Source organism: Typha angustifolia, chromosome 5 (genome assembly GCF_048772165.1).
Source record: "Typha angustifolia cultivar Huaian chromosome 5, ASM4877216v1, whole genome shotgun sequence".
Classification (NCBI taxonomy): Eukaryota; Viridiplantae; Streptophyta; class Magnoliopsida; order Poales; family Typhaceae; genus Typha; species Typha angustifolia.
In genome coordinates this window covers 4,504,769-4,530,216 of record NC_133243.1, presented here as the reverse complement: position 1 = coordinate 4,530,216, position 25,448 = coordinate 4,504,769, and the positions used below count along the sequence as shown (strand labels likewise).

Genomic DNA, 25,448 nt, shown 5'->3' with positions numbered 1-25,448 from the left:
TTTGATTAAACTTAGAGCAGGCTTTTAGAAATGGTCAGGACCTGGGGCGGGGAGGCTGGTCGGCTGAGATAGCCTTACGTATTACACAGTCTTCAGCCTTTAGAATTAAGCCACGTGTTCATTTCAATTTCTGGAACGCCCTCACCTTTAGGAGTACATTTGCGGCCCCATATGTACGAACGAATTATGCGAAAAAAGAAAAAGAAAATTTTACTTTAAAAAAATGAAGAAAATAATATTTACTACATTTGGCAAACATTGTTTGCTTGGTTTCCACGCAAAGTCATATAAATGAAATAAGATATATATTTTAATTCTTAATTTGATTATTTATGCTTTATTTTTTAGAACTTTTTTGCTTGTACACCCTTCAAAAAAACTTATTTACTTATATGCCTCTCCAAAGTTATATATACTTTTTAAGTCAAGTTTTAATAAAAAAAATTAAAAAATACTTTTAACTAAAAAAAATTATAAATACTAGAATAAGAATAATTTTATCTTTTTATATCTAAATTGCTTACATTTTATTAGTTAACTCCAAAAGATATCCATACAAAATAAGTGTTTTAAGGTACAAATGTAAAAAAATCATATTTTTTTAAGAAAATATATGTAAATATTAAATTTAGAGAGGCATACAAGTAAATATAAAATTAAGAAAGGATATATATATATATATGCAAAAGAAAAGTTTAATAGAAAGTCCACTGCCCAAATAAATAAACTAAAAAAAAATCTATAAATGAGTCAAATCACAAGTCACAATAAGCGAAAATTAGGCGCAAATAAGCACAGTCTATTTTAATTTCTTTCACAAGGAAGTTTTCTCTCACGCTCCGCTCGTGACCTTCTGTCATAGGTTGGTATGCTTCTGCTGTAGTTCCTTATGCTCTAATTTAGATATGTAATTTAATTGGTTCCGTGATTGTATTCAACTGTATATTACTTTGCAATGAGGAGATTCTCGTGTGCTCTCATGGAAGGCATGGGGGCATAAATGCTTGATCCATTTGGATCAATTACCCTATCCAAATCTAGAGGTGGTAATATGCAGGGAAAAAAATATCATTGTATGATAATGATTTGTGTTTGAAATGTATGAAGCCATGCTATTGCATTTGCTGAAGTCATACATATCTACCATAGATATTAAGATAGATTGATAGATAGATGGATGTTAGTTGCTTCTCATTGACATAGACTTTGCATTTAATAGAGATCACACAAGCTCATCATTCATGTGATATATTAATATGCACTTCTATCTTATAATGGAGATATTGTGGGATGAATATCTCCATGATCTTTATTGAGTACAATGCCTATATCAATATCTATTTAATATATATATATATATATATATATCTTTTCTATGAAGTACCTATCTTTCTATTGATGATAAATTGTCAACCTAATGTTTCATGTCTTAAAATATGTCTCATCTTTGCGTCCTTATCTTGAGCCTCATCTAAGAGGTGCCCTTCCACTTTTGCTCCTCTACCTAATATTTTATGCCCATATAGGTGTCACAATCCATATAGGATTCCTTGTGATCTTGCTAGATATTTAAAATATTATGATCATAATGTGGTGGTTAGGGTTGGGGTTAGGATTTGGGAAGGAAGATTATAATCAAAGACCAAGTAGGGATATGTTCATGTAATTCATGAATCTTTAGGACAAGCCAACTATTCATATGGTTAACACTTACTTTGGGGCTGACCTAATCCTTTCAGCATTAAAATTTGGCATGAATTTAATATGTTGGGGTGAGCCATTCTAACTAATACTCAGAATAAGTTTGGAATTTATACATGTAAACTAATAAAATAAATGATAATCTTATCATCTATTCATATATATATATATATATATAATGTTGAATTTATCAGCGATTTATTTAGAATTATTTAGATGAAATGTTGATAGATTCAACTAAGTTTACCTTCTTTTATATTTAGTTGTCATATATAAAATGTTGATTAGATCACAGTCTTATATGTAAGACGAAAACACCGAACATATTAGCATTTTCTCTTTTAAATAAAATACTAATAAATTTAGTATTTTACTAACGGTTACTATCTTTAAAATGGAGCTAGATGGAATGAATGTAGTGCATTACTTAGTGTATTAAGTACTTAATTAACCCTAATTAACATGCATCTCTGTCATGGAGTTAATAAGGATCTATCATGCCATGTGGTATGTTGCATGTGGTCGTGTAGGTGGTGGATTAAGTAGTAGTTTTTGGTAGTTGATCTCCAAACATTTTAGGTTAGTTAATCTTATCATGGGCCCCATTAATATTGATATCACATGTAATTAATTGGTCTAATTATTGTGTTTATGCAAGTTGTGCCAACATGGAAGGTTCAAAGGACCAAAAAGGAGACCTTGTAGGGTACCTCATGGGGTCCAAGAAAGACAAAGGACTGGAAGCATTGCTAGCTTGGTCTTTTTTAGGTTTTAAGCCAACTAAATAGGAACATCAAGAGGATCATATAATAAGGTCCATTTGGTGCAGTTGGTCCACTTTTGCTGACCCTATTAATTGTGTTCATTGTTAGGGTGTGATATACTCATGTACTTAACTGCTCCACTGCATATGCCTATAATATCTTTTAAGTTCTTTGGTCATTAAGCCAGTTTTTCAAAAGATCAGGAGTTCAAACCTTGACTAATTCTACTTCACTCCTAATTGCTATTATGTATTCTAGTGTGGTGGCTATTCACATTAGTCGGTATTTAGAAGTCACACGTACGTAGGGCTATCAAATTAATTGAGTAGCTTGAGCTCAGCTCAATTCAGGTTCGGCTTGAAATTAAGCGCATTGAGCCTAATCACAAACTAGCTCGGCTCAATAAGGCTCAAATTTTATATAAGTGATATTATTTTATTCTATGTATAGTTTTGTGACCGTTCGATCAAAATCTAATGGTTTATGTCTATCTCTAGTTTAATCTAATTTTAAATGTCTAAGCATAAATGTCTACTTTTATTTTGATAAATTGATAATATTTTTTGCATTAGAGTTGTATTATTTTGATAAATGTTAAATCTTGAATTTCAAGCTTTAGTCAAGTTCTATTCAGTTTAAATTTAAATCAAGCTTAATCTTACCATCTCAAATTAGACTTAAATTGGACTTATTTAAGTCTTGAGTTTGAATTAAGTGAATTGAGCTCACAAGCTTGAATTAGGCTAGGCACAAGCTCCGCTAGAAATTAAGTTAAAAGCCAAGCCTGATCAGATAACTTGGGTCAAAATTAATATTAACATGAGCCTAATTAGATCTAGGCTCGCTCAAGCTCAAATTTGTATAAACACCTAGCCTCGCATAGGGAACATATTAAAGTTGTTGGACTTAGTGGTACCCGATGGGCATAGGGTGAGGGTGTTTGTGTTGAGTGCAATGCTCCGTGGCCCATATTGACCAATGCTTCACATGGTGTTGATGAGTTGGGGGCATGTGTGGGTAGTATTGAGACGTGATGCTAATCCATGTGATGATGATGAACCTACAACTGAGCTTCTTAGTATATGGTGGCAGACAACTAGTCAGCTATTTGTCGAGTAATGGGTAGGCGATATTATTGCTAGATGTCTTTCCTCTTTGATTGGTGTCTCCCAATGTAAGCATTACATGTTATTTATGGTTGTAGTTATATGTGAACCTGAGCTAAAAGATCGATGGCTTAGGGTGATGCATAACATATTTTCTATTATTAATATATGTGAGCAATAATTAGTAATATGATGGACATATTGTACGAAATCATGTTGAATACTTATAGATTAATAGATGATCTTGAGTTCGTGGATGAGCTGCTGAAGATTATTTGTAATTTAGTTATTTATTTTATCATTGAAAAATGAGTTAGATGGATTGTGGCTCTACACGGGCATTAGTATTAGATGGGGTATATTGATATGTATTTTTGGCATGTTATGACATGTGGCATTTTTTTAGTTTTTTTTGCTTGAGTTATTTGTGAAAATTTGAGCTTTTATCTTGTACACTATGTAGAAATATTGACTAATAGGTCATGTGAGCTCTACCCGTATGAAGGGCATATGTATTTGAAGGTGGATTTTCATTAACATTAAATATTAAAAGAATTCTCTCACTTTGTGTATAATCATATCTCGCCAAATACCAAAAGAGAATAAAATAATCATAGAAACATCAGGCATAGAAAATATACATAGAAAACCTTTTCACAAGAAAAAAAAAACCAAAAGACAACCACAAATGCAGGATATAGAGTACACATACTCTAAATAATCGCAGATGAGAAGCACACCTACTTGTATGAACCAGTACCGAAACTCATGCATGACACGCCTAGAAAATTCTCTCTTATCGTATTTTACTATTATCATATATCAACTTCTATAAGCTTTTCATAGGACAACCCATCGGTGCTCATCCGCTCATTTTGTACAACACAAGCATTCCATGCCGGTCTCAATTAAATCTACACTCTTAGTAAAAATATGTTCAAAGTATGTTCGAACATGCCTCGGTATACTATTCATTCCTTCATAGCATCGTTAAATACTACTCATTGCTACTATTCATCGCATTATTCATCACTTTCAACACTTTGAATAAATTTAGCTCTTTCTACATCCTCCTTTAATCGAACATTGTGGCGCAACTCATACATAATTAACTAGGAAAAATGCTAGAAATTTGTAAAGCTAGTTTATTTTTTCTTTATATAGGTATCCAAAATTCATGTCCTTCTTCTAGTCAACTTAGAAATCTCTTTTATCTCCTAATTTAGCTAGAAGAGTTTTCATTACTTCCTACTCCATCAAGGAGACCAAAGAAATAGATGAAGTAGTATTCTCAATTAGAGCAAACCTCTCTTTTAGAAAGCCTAATTCCCCAACTGAGAGACAGTGGCAAATCACTAACTCCATTTAATGCTGCTTTAGAAATGGCAACCGGCAAGAATAGTGACCCTGGTAAGGCTATGGATTATGAGTAGTCATTACAAGAACAAGACCCAATGCATCAATTGCAATCTATTCAATTTCCCACAGCTACCCAAAGGTCTCAATCCATCCTTTTCTCATACTATTGATGCTTCTTGTGGCATTATCATGTTAACCTCTCCAGATTAAACTCTTCCAGATATTCAGTGAGATTTAATTGCTTCTTTATCCAGTTGGTTGGATGTTGTTTGATTATTACATATGAGATAGTTTTGTGTATACTTTCTTTTCTTTGTAATTTTGGTCAGCATCTACTAGTTTTTGGTTGAAATTAATATGACAAGTGTAGTTTTACCCTAGAAAAGGAAAGGAGAAAGGGAAGTGATTAGATTGTCATTGAGTGATAATTACATCACCAAAGTGCTAGATAGGGATGTTTGAGATCAATGGAAAGAATTGGGAATGGCTGGAAAAAGTGGAAAAAATATATTACCCACAAACAATTCACAAACACTAATTCTACTAGCAGATTGAGACTTCTATAATCCCTATAGTCTAGTACATGTCAAAATTTAAATATGAGACGAGATGTGTTTGACAAAATTGCTAACTCAATTAGCAACTTCCAAATATAAATCGCTAATTTAATTATCAACTTATATAAAAATTTCTCCCTTACATGTGAATTTTTTCAAAGGATTTAAAATTTCTATATAAGTTGTTGTTCAGGGGTTAAAAATCGATCCATTCAGTGACTTATATATGGAAGTCACTAACACATCAGATGAATTAGATGTAGTTTAGGTTAGTTTTAGTTAGTATAGGATATTAATGTAATTAATTTTCCTTATATAGTTATACTATCCTTTGTCTATATATATAGAATATGTCTACTTTCTGCATATTAATTTGTTGATTTATATATATATATATATATATATATATATATGAGGATCTTATTCTTCTGTGAACAAACTTGGGCATGATTGGGCCTAGTTTGAAAAGGAAAATGGGCTTTTGCATGTATACCCCCTCAAAATTTTCTTATTTTTATGTATACTCTCTTAAATTTCTTTTTGCATGTATTACCTTCAAAACTCATGGGTTTTACATTTATATTTTAGGTTATTTTTGACAAATATAAGTCAAAATTTGAACCATTTATAGGCAAAAATTGAAAAAGTACATATGACTTGAAGGAAATTATGCAAAAAGAATAAGGATACTTTTATCTTTTAACAGACATTTATGCAAGAAGAGAAAAAAGAAACAAGAGTTTAGGATGCATATCTTTTGAGAGATGCATATCTTTTGAGAGATATAAATATAAATATTAATTTTGGAGAGGCATAAAGGGGAAAAAAAAGGCATTTTAGATAGATCCAAATAGATATGAAAAAATCAAAAACAAACTTAAGAAGGAAATAAATAAAAATAAAAAACATGAGTTTCTAATGTGAGAAAAAAAATCCCTCATTAAATAGAGAAAAAAAATCACAGATTCGATAATACATGACCTATTAATTTCATTAAAATCGTAGAAATAAGATTCACTTAAAAACCTATCTAGACATGCCAATGTTTAAGTGTCAAAGTTTGTCTTTTGATTATCTCTTATTGATTTGTTCTCAACATGGATATGCATGGTAGAAGTTTCAACTCCTCTCAAGTGCTTTGAGAAAGAAGTGGTGTTTGACAAGCAGTGAGACTAAATAATATCCTCACACTTTAATAGAAGTGAAGCTCATTTTTAAGTAAAAAGTTTTTAGATGAATTATATGCCTAGACTCCTAGTAGGACTGTCAAAATAGACGAGCAGCTCGACTCAAGCTCGGCTTGTATATAAATGAGTTGAGCCTAAACACGGGCCGACTAGCTCAAGCTCCTAATAGGACCTTTCTTGTCTGTTCTTGAGCGAGGACGGGGGCCTCAATATTCTATCTAAGAGCAAGGCTTTTGCGATGCTATTAATTGATTGAGTAATCGATAAGGATCAATTGTTTAATTGATATTTGCTAGGGGAGGTCATAAGCTTCTATACCATAAAATCGATTTTCGATAGAGGCAGTAAGCCTTTCCTTGTTTCAACCTCGCCATTAACGTTAAGGCTATGTCATCCTAAGGTGTTGTAAATGGAAGGATCTTATCAACATCCATGAATGATAAATCATAAATTGAATGGCGCCGATTAGCTACATAGTATCCATAGTCTTTTTTCCGGTGCAATAAAATTAAAGCGACATAGAGCAATCCAAGGCATTTTTTATACAAGACTAATAATCATCTCATAATTGAAGTCTAGTGCTGACTGGGCCAAGTCCCCTAGTGATTGAAGATCCACCTCTAGCCACAACTACTGCGAACAAACATTTTAATGACAAATGTGCTCATGAAAATGGCAATCCATCTCTATATGATTAGTGTGCTCATGAAAAATCAGACTCAAAGAAATATAAATTATTGTTTGATTGAGGTGAGCAATCCCTCGAAAGAATGCCAAGTTCAATAAATAAAAAATTGAACCATTGAATTTTGTAAGTTGTCTTAGCCATGGATCTATATTCTTTCTCAATAGATGATAAGGATACAATCCATTATTTCTTGGACTGCCCAAAAATGAGATTATGATAAAAGCCAAGTGGCTAATTGTATATCATCTAGTTGTGGGATACGTAGCCCAATCAACACTAGCATAAACTTGTAATGACAAGGAACTGGAGGAGGAAAAAAAAAGTGTGTGCCAACAATAGTTTTAATGAAATGAAGTACACGGAGTGCAACTCCCCCAATGAATATCAGGTCGCCGAAAGGCACCTGTAAGGGGAGGGATCAGCTAGTGGAAGCCCAGAGTTGATATAAATTTTGTGATTAAGTTCAATTAGGCTACTTGTAGGAGCTGCACCAAGGAAGCCTAAATCCTTGAGAATGTCTAAGACATATTTCTATTGAGAAAGGAAAATGTTACTAAGTGATTGCAACCGCAATGCCCAGGAAGTATTTTAATGCACCAAGATTTTTAGAAAAATTTGTCCCATTGTTAGCTCTTACATATTTAAATGTGTGATCATTTGGGCTTGAACATAAGAGATGAATTAACGAAAAAAAATGAAAGGTTTGAGATTTAATGTCATGAGAAACATCGATGTATATCTTGAAAAACATCTAGAATTGTCAAAAAGAAAACGAGAACCAATTTTAGACTTTCAATGGAAAAGGATCTTATAAATCTAGTGTAACAATTCAAATTGTGATTTGTATATGATGTACTAGAAATAAATGTCAGTCGAACATGTTTGGCCCCAACCAATCTCCATCTTGAATCTCGGATCCTTTTGAATCTTAAGATCCTCCTCGCACAATAATGAGTCTAATAATTTATAAAATAAATAATATATAAGAAAGATAAATTTATAGAATTAACTTCCTTATTATAAAATTAACTTGACTCTCTATGTCCGAATAAGTTTGACTTGGTCTTGCATTTATTTTTCCCTATTAAATATTATTTTGCATTTAATTAAAATTGGTCATTGACGGTAAAATTAGAATTATCCTTAGGTACAAATATCAAACGTATTAATAATAAAATTGGAATGATTAATAAATTTAACTACCTAATTTAGTTATGTATTATCCTAAATTTATGTTAATAAAATGATTGAGAAAAATAATCAAAAAGATAGCTAACACAAATAAAAGACTAATAGTGGCTAGCCTATGGTCCATATGTTGGCTGGGCTCAAGGCCCAGCCTTGCATCAGTATTTGAGGAAATGGCTGCAGGCCTACCCACAGCCCACTAAGCCAAAAATAATAGGTTGGCTACAGGTGTAGGCCACAGCCCACCCTGTAGATTGCCCAAAGATTGGTTGAGATGGGCTTAAGAGCTCAGTCCACCATTACAACCCATAAAGATTGGCTGGACTAGGCTGAGTCCAATCCATCGCTAGCTACAAGCATTGGCTGCAACCCACCTTGTAGCCCACAAAGGTCCGAATGGATTGGGCTCACGAGCCCAATCCACCGCTAGCTACGGGCGTGGGCTACCCACGCCCATAACTAGAGCCCGCCCCATAGCCCGCATGAGCTAGTGGGGGTTTGATCCAACCCCCACCCAACTTTGTCTTCCTCTGAGGAAGAAGACGAGAGAGGGAGATGGAGCTGCTGCCAACAATCACCGTTGTCGACAGCCAAGCTCCATCGACTCCCCAAAGTCGACGAGGTCAACTTGGGTTGAAGCTAAGGTTAAACCATCATGCGTAGTGGTCGACGGTGAGGAGTAAGGAACTCCATGGCCGGTGGCCATGGAAGTTCCCACCTTGGTGCAAAAGGGCTCGAAGCCCTCAACCCTGAGTATCCACCTCTTCCACATGAAGAGAGGAGTCAACTGAGGCTGACGAGCGAGTCACCACCATTGGTGGTGGCCAACAGCATCTCGAGAAACTAATGGTGGGAGGTGACATGGCATCGCCTCCCACGCACCCCGTGGGTACCCAAATTTGGTACCCACGACAAGGGATTAATGCGGGAAAACTTCCCTGACCAATGGGTGGTCGACCCGAAGTCATCAGCTAACAAATTTCTCCAATGAAGATAATAATAGTAAAACTAAGATTTTATCTATGATTTACTAAGCAAAAATTAAATTAATTTTAAGGGGAGATGGAGGGTGACCTGAGGATCAGATTGGGGTCTCAATTTGGTCTGCCGGTGCTCTGATGATCCACGGCCCTCATCGAGGTCTTCGGCAACACAAAATAGAGAAGAGAGAGAGAAGAGAGAGGTTGGGGAAAGAGAAGAGTCGAGGGGAGTTAGGCTTTTACAAGGGCGAAAGGGAAGGGGGTGGGAGTGGGGTCTGGCTCCACTCCGACACCTTTCTCTCTCACCTCTCGCAACTAATGCACGTGCGTTTTTTTTTTTCTTTTTTTTTCTTTTTTTTTTGGTTGAGGGTGTTATAGTTTACCTTAAGCCTAATGTCAGTTGTAGAGCCCAAATAGATTCGACCTTTGTATTTGATTATCCCCTGCAATAAAATGAAACTGCTGACTAAAGAGGTAATGGCCAACTTAGGAAGGACTGCAGCAAATCCTTTCTCGTCATATGATCTATGTACTTCTTCCAACGAAGGAGTAATTAGGGGTAAAACAGCACAAGAACTAGTGTTAGTTGACATTTGGCATAAAGCATCTATAGCAACATATTGCTTCACTTTTTTGTAATGCAACTCCAGCCTCTTGCAGGGGCATTGCAAAGTCCAAACGGCATAACCTTAAATTCGTAATGGCCATTATGTATTTGGAAGGCAGTCTTTGAAATGTCTGAGGAACTCATTTGGATTTGGTGATATCTAAATCTAAGATCAAGTTCTGAGAAGACCTTAGACCCATGCAGCTCATCGAGTAGTTCTCCAAAAACTGGAATTGAGTAGTTATTTTTTATTATCAAATCATTGAGCTTGCCATAATCTACACAAAACCTCCAGCCTCTTTCTTTCTGTTTCACCAATAGGATAGGCAAAAAGAAGGGATTATGGTTGGGTTGTGTTACTCCTGAATGAAGTAGTTCTTGAACAATCTTTTCCACCTCTGACTTCTAAGCAAAGGAAATTCGATAAAGTCTTTAATTTGGAGGAGTCACCCTTGCCTTGAGGTGGATGCAATGGTCATGCAATCTAGCTCGATGAAGGTCATGAGGTTCAGCAAAGATATCATCAAATTATGCTATTAATTCTAACAGTTGTACTTTTTCTATGCTGGAAAGTTTAGTCCCTTATTATCTTTTTATTGTTGCCACTAGTTGAGAGATAACAACCTTTGAGTATGACTTCTTGTCTATGCCGCCGCTGAAATCTAAGTTGGAGGGTGACAAAGTCAAAGACGATGGGGTTGTATTGCTTTATCCAATTTACCCCAAAGACCATGTCACACCCTCCCAACTAAATAATCCTCATATCAGCAATAAAAAGGTAGCGTTGCATAGTCCATGTTAATTGTGAGCACTTGGAAGAGCTGATGAGTTTCTGACCATTTGCCACAGCTTCTTGAAGAGGAATAGCACACTCTAGTGTACAATGTCTTGTCATTATAGTAGCAAGGTTAAGAAGTTGTGGGTACTTCCACTGCGATCCACCAAGATGCATATGGGTTTGCTATCTTTCAGTGGACCCTTCCAAACTTAGACCTAGTAGCAGTTTGCTCTATTTCTAACCTCAAATTTGTGTCACTGGATTGGAACTAAAGTTGATCAGCCAACTCATGTATCTGAAGTCTATTGTTCTTAGAAGCCTTAGTAAGAGTTGTTAATCTGGTGGATTCTGCCATTGCTGATGTTTCACAACCTCCACCAATGAGATTCTCACTAGTTGCTGTTCTAATATCAATTGTAAAGATCTTTGTTAATGGCAATCATACAATACTAGAGAACTCCAATACTACAGTAGTAATGGCCATGACAATCCTACAAATGCAAAATAAATGTAAATCTTCAAAGCTTCATGCTTATGGGTTATATCAAAATCTTCATTTTTCCTATTAGGAGTAGGAATAGAAGTCCTCAGAATAAATAAAAAAATTAAAAAAAAAAAACTTAAATCATATGTGGATCTTAGAACTCCTCAGGAGAAAAGATCCTACAAATCCAAGTTGAAGTTGGTCACCTTTTCCATGAGATGAATCACACCTCCCACAAAAAGAGTGTTGGTTCTAGCTCAATATTTACAAAGTATTTTTTGTGCTTTAATAGTTTAGAAACTTGTCTACTTTTCTGGCATTAGGATTAGATTGGCCTGTTTTCAATTTGTTAGCAATAAAACACACATAGTCATAACTTATCTCTCTTATAATTTATTACACACACTTCATAGTTCAAATCTAACCTCTTATTAGTATTAACTTTGTTGGTCTGTTTTTCTATTGAAACATAGTCATGGACTCATGCATGATATAACATTGTTGCTTCCTTCTAAGTCTTTTAATTTTAGCTAGTTTTTGAATCAACCAGTTAAACTAACAAATTCAATTACTACTATTCATCCTTTGTTTTATAAATTTAGAAAAATTAAGTAGAAAGACAAAAGTGAAAAATATATATATATATATATTTAGAAAAATAAAAATTAGAGAAATTCATCCAAAAACACTCTGCATTTTATTTTTATTATTATTTACACTCTACCTTGTGTATTAATTGTTCAACCCCGGATTTTGGGTTTAACATCTCAATATTAACGTTTTAATTGAAAATTTAACTTAATCTTTTAAGTGTAGACCAAAACTATTCTCACCCTACGAGAGGTAATTTAGGTATTAAAATTTTTATTTTTGAAATTAACGGAATATTAACCCAATATTTTTTAAGTATTAAACTCGTGATGCAGAGTCGAATGATAAATTTTGATAAGATAGAGTATAAATAATAATAATAATAATAATAATAATAATAATAATAATAATAATAATAATAATAATAATAATAATAATAATAATAATAATAATAATAATAAAAGTAAAAAAATGGATGGTGGTTTGAATCAATTTCTCAAAAAGTTAATTGTATCAAAAGTCTAAAGCAAGCACCCAATTGCCCTAAGGTGGTGGTGGGGTTTCTTCTACACTCCACTCTTCACTAATAAAAGCAACCCCATAAAGAAAGTCCTGCCTCCTTTCACACAAAAGAAACCACACTCCTCCTCCATGAACTCGCTCAAGTGGGCTTCAAGTTCTTGAACATGGAGTCCCACCCCACCTCCTCGCCGCCGCGGTGCTCGCCGCCGGTGATCATGCGCCTGTTGTGCTTTAAAAGTAGCGCTGGCCTCTTGCTCCTCCTCAACATGGCACTCCCCTTCCAATGCCCACCTCCATGATACGTGGGTCTGGGAAGCACGACGATAGCCGAGCCGTCTCTTTGGATCAAGGAGCTAAGGTACCTGGATAAGAACCTCCTGGTTCTGTGGATCACCGCGAGGAGCCGACGTGGGGACATGGAATTCTCCTTCTTGGCTAGCTTGAGTATCTCGATCCGATGCTTGGCAATGGCGATCCCCATGCTTTGGAGGAACTCGTGGTTGAAGTGGGCTACGTCGCATTCCTCGAGCTCGTTGCGGGAGAAGAGGAGGGAGTACTCGTAGACGAGGGACGGATCGAGGCCGGAGTTGGAGAGCCAAGAGTACCAATCCATTGCTTTGGAGACTGGAAGAGGAGATGAGAGATGGAGGTTATAAGGAGGAAGAGACGGTTATAATTCTCCTGGGTTGTGGTCAATGTAGAAATAAGTAGGGAAAGTAGGATTCTCTACATCCTTGGTTGCAGGAACTTGCTGCATCCAGTGTAACTTAGGAGCCTATCATTTTGGCTGCTAATTTTGTTAATCTGGTAAAATGTTTGGGAAATTTATTATTATTATTATTATTATGTATTTATATTGGAATAATTATATATTGACTCTCTAAACTATTTAAAACATCTCAAGTGCCTCATTTTGTTGATTATCTCTTTAATTTTTTTATTGAAAAATATCATTTATTAAATAAATTTTAGATGCTGTAGGGACTATTTTACTTTGATTAACCCTTTTACATTCTGCCCAAGAGTTTGTTTAAAAGAAATACTAATACCTTAAACCACTCTGATGATTTAATGGAAGATGGTATAAAATCTTATATCTTAATATTAGCATAATAATACCTAGAGTCTCATCTCCATTTTCATCGAAAATTCTCATATTTACTATGTATTACTTAATATTAAGAAAAATATCACTTTAATCACTCTCTTATCTCTCATCCGTTCGTTCATCGTAAAGAGTAATTCAGTTATTTGCCAAACTATCATTTCAATTTTATACCACATCGAGTGTAACTCTATGCATTACACTAATTTATAAAAGAAACACATGAAAAGCTTATACTAGAATAGGTTCTCTTATGCAAGTATTAAAAGTTAGTATAATTATACTAGTATTGAACTTATTCTACAAGTGAGAATGGGAAATGTGTTCAGCTTTCTGCAGCCAGGGATACAGAGGATCTGGTGCCAATAAGTGGAGGGTTGTTGAGAAGGAGGGTGGGGGGGTGGGGGGGGGGGGGGGGGGGGGGGGGGGGGGCAGCCAGGTGGGTGGTGGGCCAGATTGGATTGGGTCTAATTTGCAGTTCCTGTTAGCTGAGTGATAGATAGTTTGGTAAACAGTATGTACCCAAAAAAAATGGTAAGCTTTGTGACAAAGGAATAGGGCTATAATAGGCCCTTGATTTATTTGATCATTTTGATGGATATATTGTCTCATCCAGAAGTTTCTATTTGGTTGTCATGCATGATGCATCAACAATAATGCATCCTCATCAACAAAGAACAGGAAAAAGGAGATCTCAGGACCATAGTCAAACCCTAGAAATGAATCTCAATTGATGATATGATCCTAATATATATATATATATATATATATGAATTCATATGACAAAAAAATGATACCACCCATAGTTTTATGGTGAATAAAGGGTTTGACTTAACTTAGACACAATTTAGTTCTATGGCTCAAACAACTTAGTACTTAAGCTTGACGGCTTAATATTTTGACTAAAACCTAGGGAAGCCAAAGTGTCTTTTGTATCTCTAATTCGTATGACCATATCTTCTCTTAATGATAAAACACACTGATATGAGGCCAAATTAAGGACCAATCAGTCAATAACTCTATAAAGTGCCATCTACAAAAGGATGGCAAAATATCAGATGCTTGCTATTGTTATAATTAGTATTCAGCTCTAGAAAATGAAGTTCCAACTTGACACAATGGAATGTTTGGCCATGAAATATTATAGGCAATCAGAGCCTATGAATGCATATGCTTAGGAACAGAAGCGTAGTGCTCTGCAAAAGGTTTTAAACCACATTATCATCAATATAAGCAGCAACATTATCACTCATACCACTGTATAAGGACATTTGTGTGAAAAACAAACTGTCCATCATAAAAATGCGGTGAACATCAAACATCCATGAACAGTTGAATAACTTCCAGCAATGCTTAAGGTTGGAAGAAAATACTTCAGTGTCCAATGTCATAGGCACATCCTGTTGCTTATTACAAATTAACAAGGCTTGTCGATGTTTGTCACCAAAGTGTTGCTTCTAACAGCACACTGCTTCAAAACTGGAGAAGGGCATAACAAACCAAGCCTTATTGTAGCCATACAATTGAGTCCTACAGGAAGTTCCGAATATCCAATGACTTGACATCAACCATCTCCTCGTCTTTGAACTCTTCCCTGTACATTCAAGTCATAAAGGAATAAGTAGCATCAACAGCTGTAGGTAACCTGATGAGAAAATCGAAACTCTGAGGTGATATTACACAAGGACAGACTATCTATTTGTCATGCAGTTCTTCTACCTAATAGTAAAGAGGATCATAATATTAGCCTGGTTCAAGAAAAACATATTACAACGGCAAAGCATTTAGTCCCAACTTCAAGCAAAACATATTGATGTATTAAATAGTATCACAAGGATCAAAATTTCAGCAGTCGCCAAATGAGGTTCAAGGAAAGAAAATTTTAATCCTGATTAGTACAAACATGCTGCATGAGAATCTGTTCAAATGAAACCACTACATCACCCTGAACAATATTAAAGCCACAACAACAAAAGACTTGTACCCCATATGCACAATACGCCCCAAGTAATTAAACAATCACCTTTCTCAATCGCCTTCTAACCACAAAGATTCCTCTGAAATAGAATTACATACCTTTTCAGCTGGGTCTCCATGGCTTCCACAGCATCTTTCTTTAACTCCTGCAAGTCTGCTTTAGCAAGTTTCAGTTCCAACTCTTCCTCATACTTGGGAAGATCTTCTTTCCGAATCCCAAGCCTATTTAATATCCATGAACAAAAAACAGAAGCAATATGAGTGATCTCACATCATGCCATGTAATTGTGAACAGTAAGGTCACTGATAACAGTCCAAAAAAGAGATATGACAAGAATTACCTACCAATGCTTATAATCACAATCTTTTGGATTACCTTACATAATTGATAAATAATCAACATGTATTTAGAAAATGTCGATTATTATATCCCAAAATCAAATCAAATACTTGCAATGTGCTTAGGAGCATAGCTTTCTGTTCAGAACTAATGTTAGAACTGTATCAGTAATTGATCTGCCTAAACCTAAAGCAACCTATGATGTTGTTCAGTGCAGAGAACTCTCAAGTGTATCTCTGCTTCTAGTCCTCTACTCTTGGACATCAGATTTCTACAATGTGCATTAATATTAGACTCTTATTACCCTTTTTTTAAGAGGAGAAGAAATTCAAGTCCTAGTCTTGATCAACAACTTTAGAACAAGAATATCATGAAACCTTCAGATCTTACATAAAGGTTCTTAATTTTAAGCCCACAAGGCCAATATACAATATGTCTACTGTATGGTCCAGAATTATAAAATGAATTTGTTAAGACTTTCATCCCATTTATTATCATGCACAAAAATATTATACCTGTGATCAAAGCTATGCAGAGAAGAAAATGCAATCAATAACCTGAGGAGAGAAAAATTACTGCTGGACTGCAGAACCATGGTAAAGCTATTGTAGACAATACAGGAGTCTGATAATATCATGCACAAATATCTTATACTTGTGATCAAAGCTATGCAGAGAAGAAAATGCAATCAATAACCTGTGAAGAGAAAATTACTGTTGGCACTGTAGGACCATGGTAAAGCTATTGTAGATAATACAAAATATATGCATTCACTGTATCATACTTTTTGTTTATCTTGTCAAACTCAGCTAAGAGAAGACTCATGTTCTTCTTGTCAGACCTCAAAAGAGGTTTTTTAATCTCCTTCTCAACTTTTTCTAGCGCTTCCATCATCATAGACTCAGCACCAAGGTCATCTCTGAGACCGTTCCTGGAAAACCAAAATTGAAAAGAAAAAAAAAGTAATACAACTGCAAGGTGATCAAGAGAGATAAGAGACATTTTGACAACAATGGGAAGTTATCATGTACCAGCATATTCTTCCAAGAGACTAAGGCCTGTTGTTGGTCCTAGCCTCTAGGGGGTTTATTCATGAAGAAAACCCTCCTTATTAATTTTTTTTATTAAAAAACTTTTCCTTATTAATGAAGAGTCATCGAACAGATAAAGTGACTCTCATCCCCCTAAATCACAATAGATTTTTGGTTCAAAAAATTGGTTTATCGCTGTTATGCTGTCAGGCCCAATCAGATGGCATATATATACCTGACAAGAAGCTTCATTTGAAAACACCAATAAGACCATCAATTTTTAAAACCAAATATTTCCTTGTCTCCCCTCATCAAATACATAAAAATTCCCAATAACGGCAGCTATGGTTAGTGACATCAATAAGTAACTATCCTTCTCCCTTATGAACCAGAAAGCAAACACTAGAAGAGGAAAAAAAAAGAGATGTACAAGAGAAGGCTCAAGCAAAAATTAATCTTGACGAACAATTTCTTACTAAGAGCCATAGTGTGGTGTAATGATTATATGATGATTTGCTCCCTTTCTCTCTCCAATATTGGTGTCGCAGAATAAGCATACAGCAAGCATAATAATACGGGACAAACTCCATAATACATTAATTAAATGAAACAAAGCTAAAAACATGGAAACAATGCTAAACAAATAACTCAAGGATCTTCTGATTTTGACTCTAGAAGCATAACAATTCTTACGAACCTTGGTTCTGATAAAAGAAAAGTTCTTATGATCTTAATATCTGCTTACCAATATTATGCTCCTAAATTATTCTGATAACTAATTATGTTTTTGGGAAAGAAAAGCAATTACCCAATTATACTAGAAAGGAAGAAAGGAAGAATTAATAACTAATTATATTGCAGGTTAAAATACTGAGTTACTGACTACCCACTGTATGTATATATCAGTATGACTGTGTACCACTGATAGTCTGACAGAAGGTTATAGTATATGCATCATTTTAGCATAACGTGCTCACTTAGTGTGCCTTGTAGGCATATCCCATAAGGAAGTTCCATGACTGAGCTTTTCATACATTGCAAACTCAAGTAGGTCATCATGGACTAAAAATGCAGATGCATCAAATAGCTGATAATATGCTGCCTAATGACTGCCATTGTATTATCACAGGCCCAAAGTACAATATCATCAGAATCCAAGAACCTAGCTGAAAGTTTGTGATGGATATTGTATACAACATCATAGTCTCCTGACAAAAGGCTTCAAGCATCTAAACCAGGAACCAAATTTCTAACTTCTGTACAGTGGCTAGCAACTCTTCTAACAACTGGTGATGCCTATCATAACCTCAGCCATATACTGACTCACCCTAGAACTAAAATCGATCAATGCTAAACCCTTCCAAGGAATACTGTGTACTGGGACATCCTTTCTTTTTGCATCAACTTCTAAAGACCGATTAGTACCATAACTAGACTGAAAACTATTTCAGACATGTGCAAATATGTGAGATATTCTGACACACATGTCGTAGAATACCACATCTATGAAAATAAGCATCAATTCCTAATCTCAACAATAAATGGTGTTCCACAAATCTAGCTTTAAAATTTTGAAAATTACATGAGATACATCAAAACTTCAATACTTGATAAACCTTGTCATCATTCAAGTCTTTATACAGTACATTAAAAAAATGTATATTTTAATACTTACCAATTCAATCACTTTCGCCCCTCCTTATTAGCTGCCACAATAAGAAAGAAACAAGAAAAACAACTAAACACACTCATTCATGGGGACCAAACCTAAAGACAGATTCAGACTTTGTACAGATCATGCTCCTGCTATCTGTGCATAGGGTCATCCAGCACTTGCGTATATTTGACTTCTACTCCCAAAAAAAAATATATATATATATTTTTTCATTTAAATCCCAACTAGAGAATATTGATTAGATCCCATGTTGACTGAGCAGTGCACAAGAAAAGTTGTAACTTACATCTGTAATGTTAGTACAAGAGATAGATACCTCTTGAAGCCTATTTTCTAATTCATGCAAGCCCTCACCTCATAAGCCTACACCACACTACAATCTCTCAAATTTCTCATAACAAAGAAGTCTCAAATTTGTCATTATAAGCTAAGAGTCAGTCATTTCATATACAAGGCTTTTTCAATATCACAGGAAAGGAAAACCATATCTAACTGGCTTCATCAAACTGGAATATAACAAGATTATCAGGAAGAAAAGCATGACAACGAAAATGACAATTCAGATGTGACTGGACAGAAGCAAGATAATATAAGCACAAGGCGACACCCATAGTAAGTTACTGATTAAAAATTAAAACAAACGAAATAAAGAATATTTAGAACAGACAAAGTAGAGAGAAAGAAACATGGGTACTTGATTCTGATCTCCTGAAGTGTCAACAAATATGTTCGAGCATCAGGAATGCCTTGAGTCCTCTGCTCAATGTTATATTTAATTCGCTGAGACTCTGAAAATAGATCCGCTCTGCATGAAGATCAAATTATCATATTAAAACTTCATCTCTCAGACATGAAAATTTTAAATTTCTCATAATTGAACACTGATAAAATCCATAAAATCAAAAACACTTTCAGTATAACAGGACCAATGTAAAGTAAGCAAAATGAATATCTTGAAAATGATCAATCTACATGCTACACCACCATAAGCAAAGTAGCTTTAAAGTAAAGAGCATGTCCTAATTCCCAAGTTCCTATATAATTTCTCTTTTACAAAGACATAGTGGTCAACTAAGAACTGATACAATTGATATTCTGACCTAACAGAACAATAACAGCAAACCTCTAGTTCCAACTATTTCTAATCACTGATCACATCCTCTCTTCCAGTTAGCTCAATTTATTCTCTGGCAAATCAGGTGATATTATTTTCCTTTCTCACTACTTCCTCCCACACAATGAAGCACAAATATGGCTATGGGATACGGATATGTTAGGATTAGGGGGGATATGGTAAATCCTTATAAAAAATAAAAAATAAAAAAAAAGATATGGATATGGATATGGCAAGAATATGTGGCAATAAATAAATTATAAAAAATTATATTTGCTATCTATTATCAATCAATACAATATATGATAAAAAATGCATATCATTCTATCAACAAAAAAGCAATCCATAGTGCCAAAGGTTCATTAAAAAGCTCACTAACCAAGTGTCCATCATTAGATAACGCATAAGGCACACCTCATATAAGGTATTCGAGTTTTATAGCTCCCAGATTAGTTCTAATGTTGCCCTCCTCTCAAGGAACCTTTTACAAATAAAATCATTCCTCTATATTGGTGCATTTCTATGATCTTTGCTAGACAGTTCTCAAGTTCTCAACCGTCCCAATCTTTTCATAAATAACTTATCCTCAACAGTTTCTACATATAACTAGTGCAGGGTACAATCAGTCCTATATTTCTATGAGATTATAACCCAACATCCATCTGAATACCTTCATTTCAATGACATCAAACTTTTGCATATGTCATTTCCTATTTGCTCAGCATCTCAATCCATAAAGCTTGAATGGCCTTATATGCCTTCTACAAGTTTCTCAATTTGCTTAAGTTAATATGATTAAGCAACACACTAAAGGAACTTCACCATTTTAGAATTTTTACCACTATGTTCTTATTATACGTGTGACATCTTCATGAACCTCACCTTCTAGTTGAACTACAATAGATCCATCCAAACCACTCTACTAATGAAGCAGATTGAAATCTATAGTCACAGTGACTTGGTGATAACTAGAAATTTGACATGCACCTATTCATGTCATAGCTTCCTCGATCAAACTTTCTATTGATCCATCATTAAGGCACATAGCCCAACTACTTGGGCAACTTCTTAACATACTAAGAAAAAGCAACATAGGTGCATCTACGTGCACTTTTCATAGGAATTCATTAATGATAAGGTGGCAATTTTGGACCCGACTATTAACCTGACACGAAACCGAAGGTTTTAAATGGGTTTAGATTTAATATAATCGGGTTTGAATAATAAATGGTTGACCCGTCTAACCAATTATTAAAGAATTCATGTTTGTGTTTATTACCTCAACCAATTTAATTTAACCATTTTAACATGTTTAACCCATTTATAATCTGACCTGCCAACCCATTTATGACATGACAAACCAATTGTGATATGCATAACCAATTTACCATCCAAATTTATAACACCAAATAAAAAATCTATTTATGACACAAATAAACCCATTTATAACCCAAATAAGCCCATTTATCATTTGATAATTTGTTTATGACCCATGTAATCCGTTTAATAAATAAGTCATATTCGTATTTAGAAATTTTACCCGCTTAATAGACGGGTCATGTTCATATTTGCATTACCATGACACGACCCAAACTCAGCTAACCTAACCCAAATACCCAATTGCTACCCCTAATTAATGACCTATTTATATTTTGTAATATAGTATCTTAATAATTCTAAGTTATTCCACAATTAAGATGATTTTGGTGGGCACCTCTGCATAAGTAATAACATATACATTTGCCAGTTAAAAGGATCTTATTTCTCCTTCCGAATTTCCATTTCTCCTGTTTATGGTCATGTTTCTTTCTTCCCTTTCAATTTTCACTTTCTTTTTCACTCCTCTATTTTTCTTCTAAAAGAGAGTAACTGGCTAGGGCATTCTATAGTACCCCTAGGTAATTGGGCACCAAACAACCAACAGGGTGTTATGAGTTTGACATTGCAGAAAATACCTTGTCAAGCTAATAAACACTTTGAAACCGAGCCATCATAGGATGAAGCAAAAAAGCTATTATAATTTATAAGTATATAATTTCTTTTTCTCTTTCAGTCCTTTGGCTTTGCACATGAGCTCAAGATCAAGCCTCATTTATCAGGTATTGAGAAATCACAACTAGACCGAAAGCTTAAATTAAAATAATAGCTTTTAAAAGATGTTGACGGAGTTCAAGAAATGGTAGCTAAAAGAAACACCGGTGATTTATTGTCATTGCACCTGATTAGATCATTAAATTCATAAAGGAAAGTAGGAACCATCACTATACCTAGTTACCTACAATGATTCACCAGATAGATAATCAGGAATAAAAGTATGTCCATACTTTGACATTTTGAAAAGAACAAAGAAGAGATAAGTAGATATCATGAAAAGGAACAGATTAATGGCTCCAGGGTATGTAATTTAAAATGTAAAAGCAAAATTATCTCACTTTTCTCTTATAGTCTTCATAACCTTCGCATATTGAGAAATTGCTGCAGGATCATCAGGATCAATTGTGATCTTTTCCTTCTTAAGCACCCCAAGGGCAATCTCAAATTTGTTCTTTACTTCATAGAATATGCTCTTCAACATCTCTTCCAGTAGAAAAACAATTGTGTTTGTCAGAACTAGAATATACAAGGTGAAGACATGAAGGATAACTTATGATTAAAAACTAAAAGGACATATCGAAATGTAGTCCAATGGTACACTGACTAAATACAGGATAACATCTTTGATTGATCACCCAATTTGTACGTTGACTACTATTAGTAGATAAAAATCTTCACAGAAACATGAATATCATATCAGTAATAATCTTTGATAAGCATTAAAAATTGTATTTTCTGCAAAATCACGGGTAAGACAAAAAAAGTGCCTACAACTGGAAATGACTTGAGTTGGTATTGCTTCATTAATTATATTTCCTGTAGATGGACTAAAAGATGAGTTGAGGTTTCTGTCTGCAAAGCTTCATAATCATGACACAAAATAAAGAATCAAGATAAACTCCTAATGCTTTTACTTGATATAAACAGGGAAAAAATGAGGAGAGGTCACAAGAAAAGTTGAAAACAAATAAGCTAGAAATAACATGAGTCTTTAAAAGCAGTAAAAGGAGATGAAAACTATCACTAAATAAATAAATTATTGTAAGCAGCCACAGGTTTCACATGGTTCTTTTGAAGTTAACAGAGTCAACATCATTCAACAACTAAGCGTCCTTCTAACTAATCTCATGGTCATATTCCAGTGCAATATATTGAAGATCATAAAAAATCATCCGCACAATTGCGTTAAAGTCCATAAAGAACTTAAATGACAATTGAAATGAACTAAGCATTATTGCTGCTAAATGTATATCAAGAAGAGTCAAAACCACAAGAAAAAATTCATTTAAAACTTTTGCTGTATATAAAAGGATGTACCATCTCCCTTAAGGGGGGGTAGATTAGTTGGAGCAGCTTCTTTCGCATAGGAGCGAACTGAAGTAGCATGGCCATGTTGCAAAATGGCTTGACCAGCATATAGCTGCAATAGTTCAAATATAAGAGAGAAGTAAAAGGAGGTTGCACACAGTCAAAATATGGTTATATGGTAGAAACTGAGATAATGAAGCAAACAAAACTGAACAACAAATAGAACCAACAGGCAATACTGGAAAATGACAGTTCGCAAACCATTCACTTCTCAAGTCCATTAAGTTCTATATAATTAACGCAAAGCAAAGATAAATATAACTTCCGATTATAGATTATTGGGAATTTCACATAATTGCCATGAAAACTTTTAAAATACCATAATTACCACTACGTTCTTTAAAATATCAAAACTGACACTAAAATATTTTTGACTCTTTACAAATTGTCATTATGGTTAATTTTTAATAGAATATTCCTAACAATTTATTATTAATAAAGTTAATAAATACATATAAATGACTAAAACACCTCCCTTTTTTTAAGTTTAAAGTGTAAGATATTTATCGACAATTTTTGCCTCACATAAAACAAGATATATTTCGTGGTACTATGGTATTGGGTATAATATTAGATAAAGTTTAAATTTTTCATAATTTTTACAATGGCAAAATAGTTCTTTATTATCTAAGTTTTGTTTTACTCATGATTAGTTAGATTTAACTAACAAAATGGTATTTTTGAAAAAGCACAATGATTTCGGTGGCAATTATGATACTTTGAACAATGTAGTTGGAATTGTGATATTTTGAAAATCTTAAGTGGCAATTATGCAAAAAGTCCCTAAATTATTAATTATCCATCTTAGAACATCACAAATGCCAAGGCAGATTTCCAATAAAATCTACAGAATAGATGGAGAAGCACAAACCACATCAAGAATGTACTTAAACACTGCTCTTGGCACGAAAAACAAAAAAGACCAGCTTATAAGAAAATTCCGAACAGCTACGTGACTGATCCATGAACAATCCAATCACTTCAAGTAATATTGTTTCATCACTACAAACATCTGGTAACATGAAGTTTTTAAAAAAAAAACCACGAAGTCACAAAAATATACGACGTGATTCTAAAACTAGTCCATTCCCACGCCTTACATTGGATTCATATGAAAAGGCTTATGAACTAGACAAAACTCAAAAATCTACACTCCAAAAATGAAACTTTAGTACAAATAAGAAGGCCGACAGAACCGTAACAAAGAACTCCAAACTAAAGCAACAGACTTCACCGTTTTCTACAAATATATAGCAATACCAAAAGAAAAAAAAAAATGACGGTTTCCAAAATCGGCTTCCTCAATCAAAGTGGAATAAAGATCGGAAATTTCAATCCCGACTCCATCGACATTTCTCTAGTAAAGTGCCTGTGAAAAGAAGCCCTCGCAGATCTGCTCATCTCAACAGATCTAAGAGACGATCTAAACAACTAAACTAGGGTTTCGCCTACGATATCAAGAGAGATACCTGTCGCGATCGGGACAGGAGGCGAGAAGCCAACGCCATGGATTGGAAGCCTGGGGATCTCAGTCTGCGCCCTTCTTCGGCGTCTTCGCGTTTCGCTTGCGTTCTCGCTGTAGCCGTCTCAGAGGATTGATATGATGCGATTTGGCCATCTTTAGAACCGTCGGATCGGCATCGGACGAACCGCTGAGGAGAGTGGCATGATGCGGGATCCAGCGAGACTGGAGCCGTTGGATTAAATCACGATCAGGTTTACTGTTTTATTTTTAAATTATTTAATATTATTTCAATATAAATATTTCGAAATTATTAACCCTTTCAAATTTTCTCTGTCATGAGTATAATATTTTGTTTGATTTAAGTCTAAATCTTGGGATTATTTCTTAGTCATAGATTAGATATCTCAAACGTTAAAAGCTATAAGAAAATGAGGTGTTTGATCTTGAACTAGCTAAGATATAATTATTATTTTTGATATAATATGAAAAATTAAAAAAAAATATTGGTTTTGAAGGAAAATAGATCTTGACTTTAATGATAAAATTTAAAAATATTTATTTTATCAATAAAAAGCTTTTAAATTACTGACTTACAAGCATAGTAAGCATATATAAATAACATTATTAGTTAATATTTTAGAAATTTATATGATATGATGAGAAAATAGTAGTGGATGTTAAAATAATTATGGACTTAAGCTATCTAATTATATTTTTTTAATTATTTGATTTGATGAATTAGTCATTAATAAATTATACCTATTAAG

General features: G+C 34.3%; 2 protein-coding genes across 2 annotated transcripts; both read right to left on the bottom strand.

The window, feature by feature from the left end:
- Positions 1–12,651: 12,651 nt before the first annotated feature.
- LOC140760418 (uncharacterized) lies at positions 12,652–13,125 on the bottom strand. The gene has a single exon (XM_073097351.1). It carries the CDS (start codon positions 13,123–13,125, stop codon positions 12,652–12,654), a length of 474 nt encoding a protein of 157 aa, XP_072953452.1.
- Positions 13,126–14,835: 1,710 nt separating this feature from the next.
- On the bottom strand, positions 14,836–24,842 carry LOC140760031 (probable ATP synthase 24 kDa subunit, mitochondrial). The gene is made up of 7 exons (XM_073096802.1): positions 24,686–24,842; positions 23,166–23,268; positions 22,187–22,331; positions 19,335–19,445; positions 16,719–16,865; positions 15,694–15,816; positions 14,836–15,211 (listed from the first exon to the last, which is right to left on the bottom strand). Exons 1-7 carry the CDS (start codon positions 24,722–24,724, stop codon positions 15,148–15,150), a joined length of 732 nt encoding a protein of 243 aa, XP_072952903.1. The 5' UTR covers positions 24,725–24,842; the 3' UTR covers positions 14,836–15,147.
- Positions 24,843–25,448: the final 606 nt, after the last annotated feature.

What these genes read in the sequence shown, in the direction of transcription:
- LOC140760418 (XM_073097351.1), bottom strand. Translation starts at nt 13,125, where the DNA reads ATGGATTGGTACTCTTGGCTCTCCAACTCCGGCCTCGATCCGTCCCTC.
- LOC140760031 (XM_073096802.1), bottom strand. Translation starts at nt 24,724, where the DNA reads ATGGCGTTGGCTTCTCGCCTCCTGTCCCGATCGCGACAG. An exon ending in ATGAAGACTATAAGAGAAAA is followed by an intron (nt 19,446 to 22,186) that starts GTGAGATAATTT and finishes ATCTTCATGCAG; the next exon opens with AGCGGATCTATTTTCAGAGT. An exon ending in TTTGACAAGATAAACAAAAA is followed by an intron (nt 15,817 to 16,718) that starts GTATGATACAGT and finishes GATATTAAATAG; the next exon opens with GCTTGGGATTCGGAAAGAAG.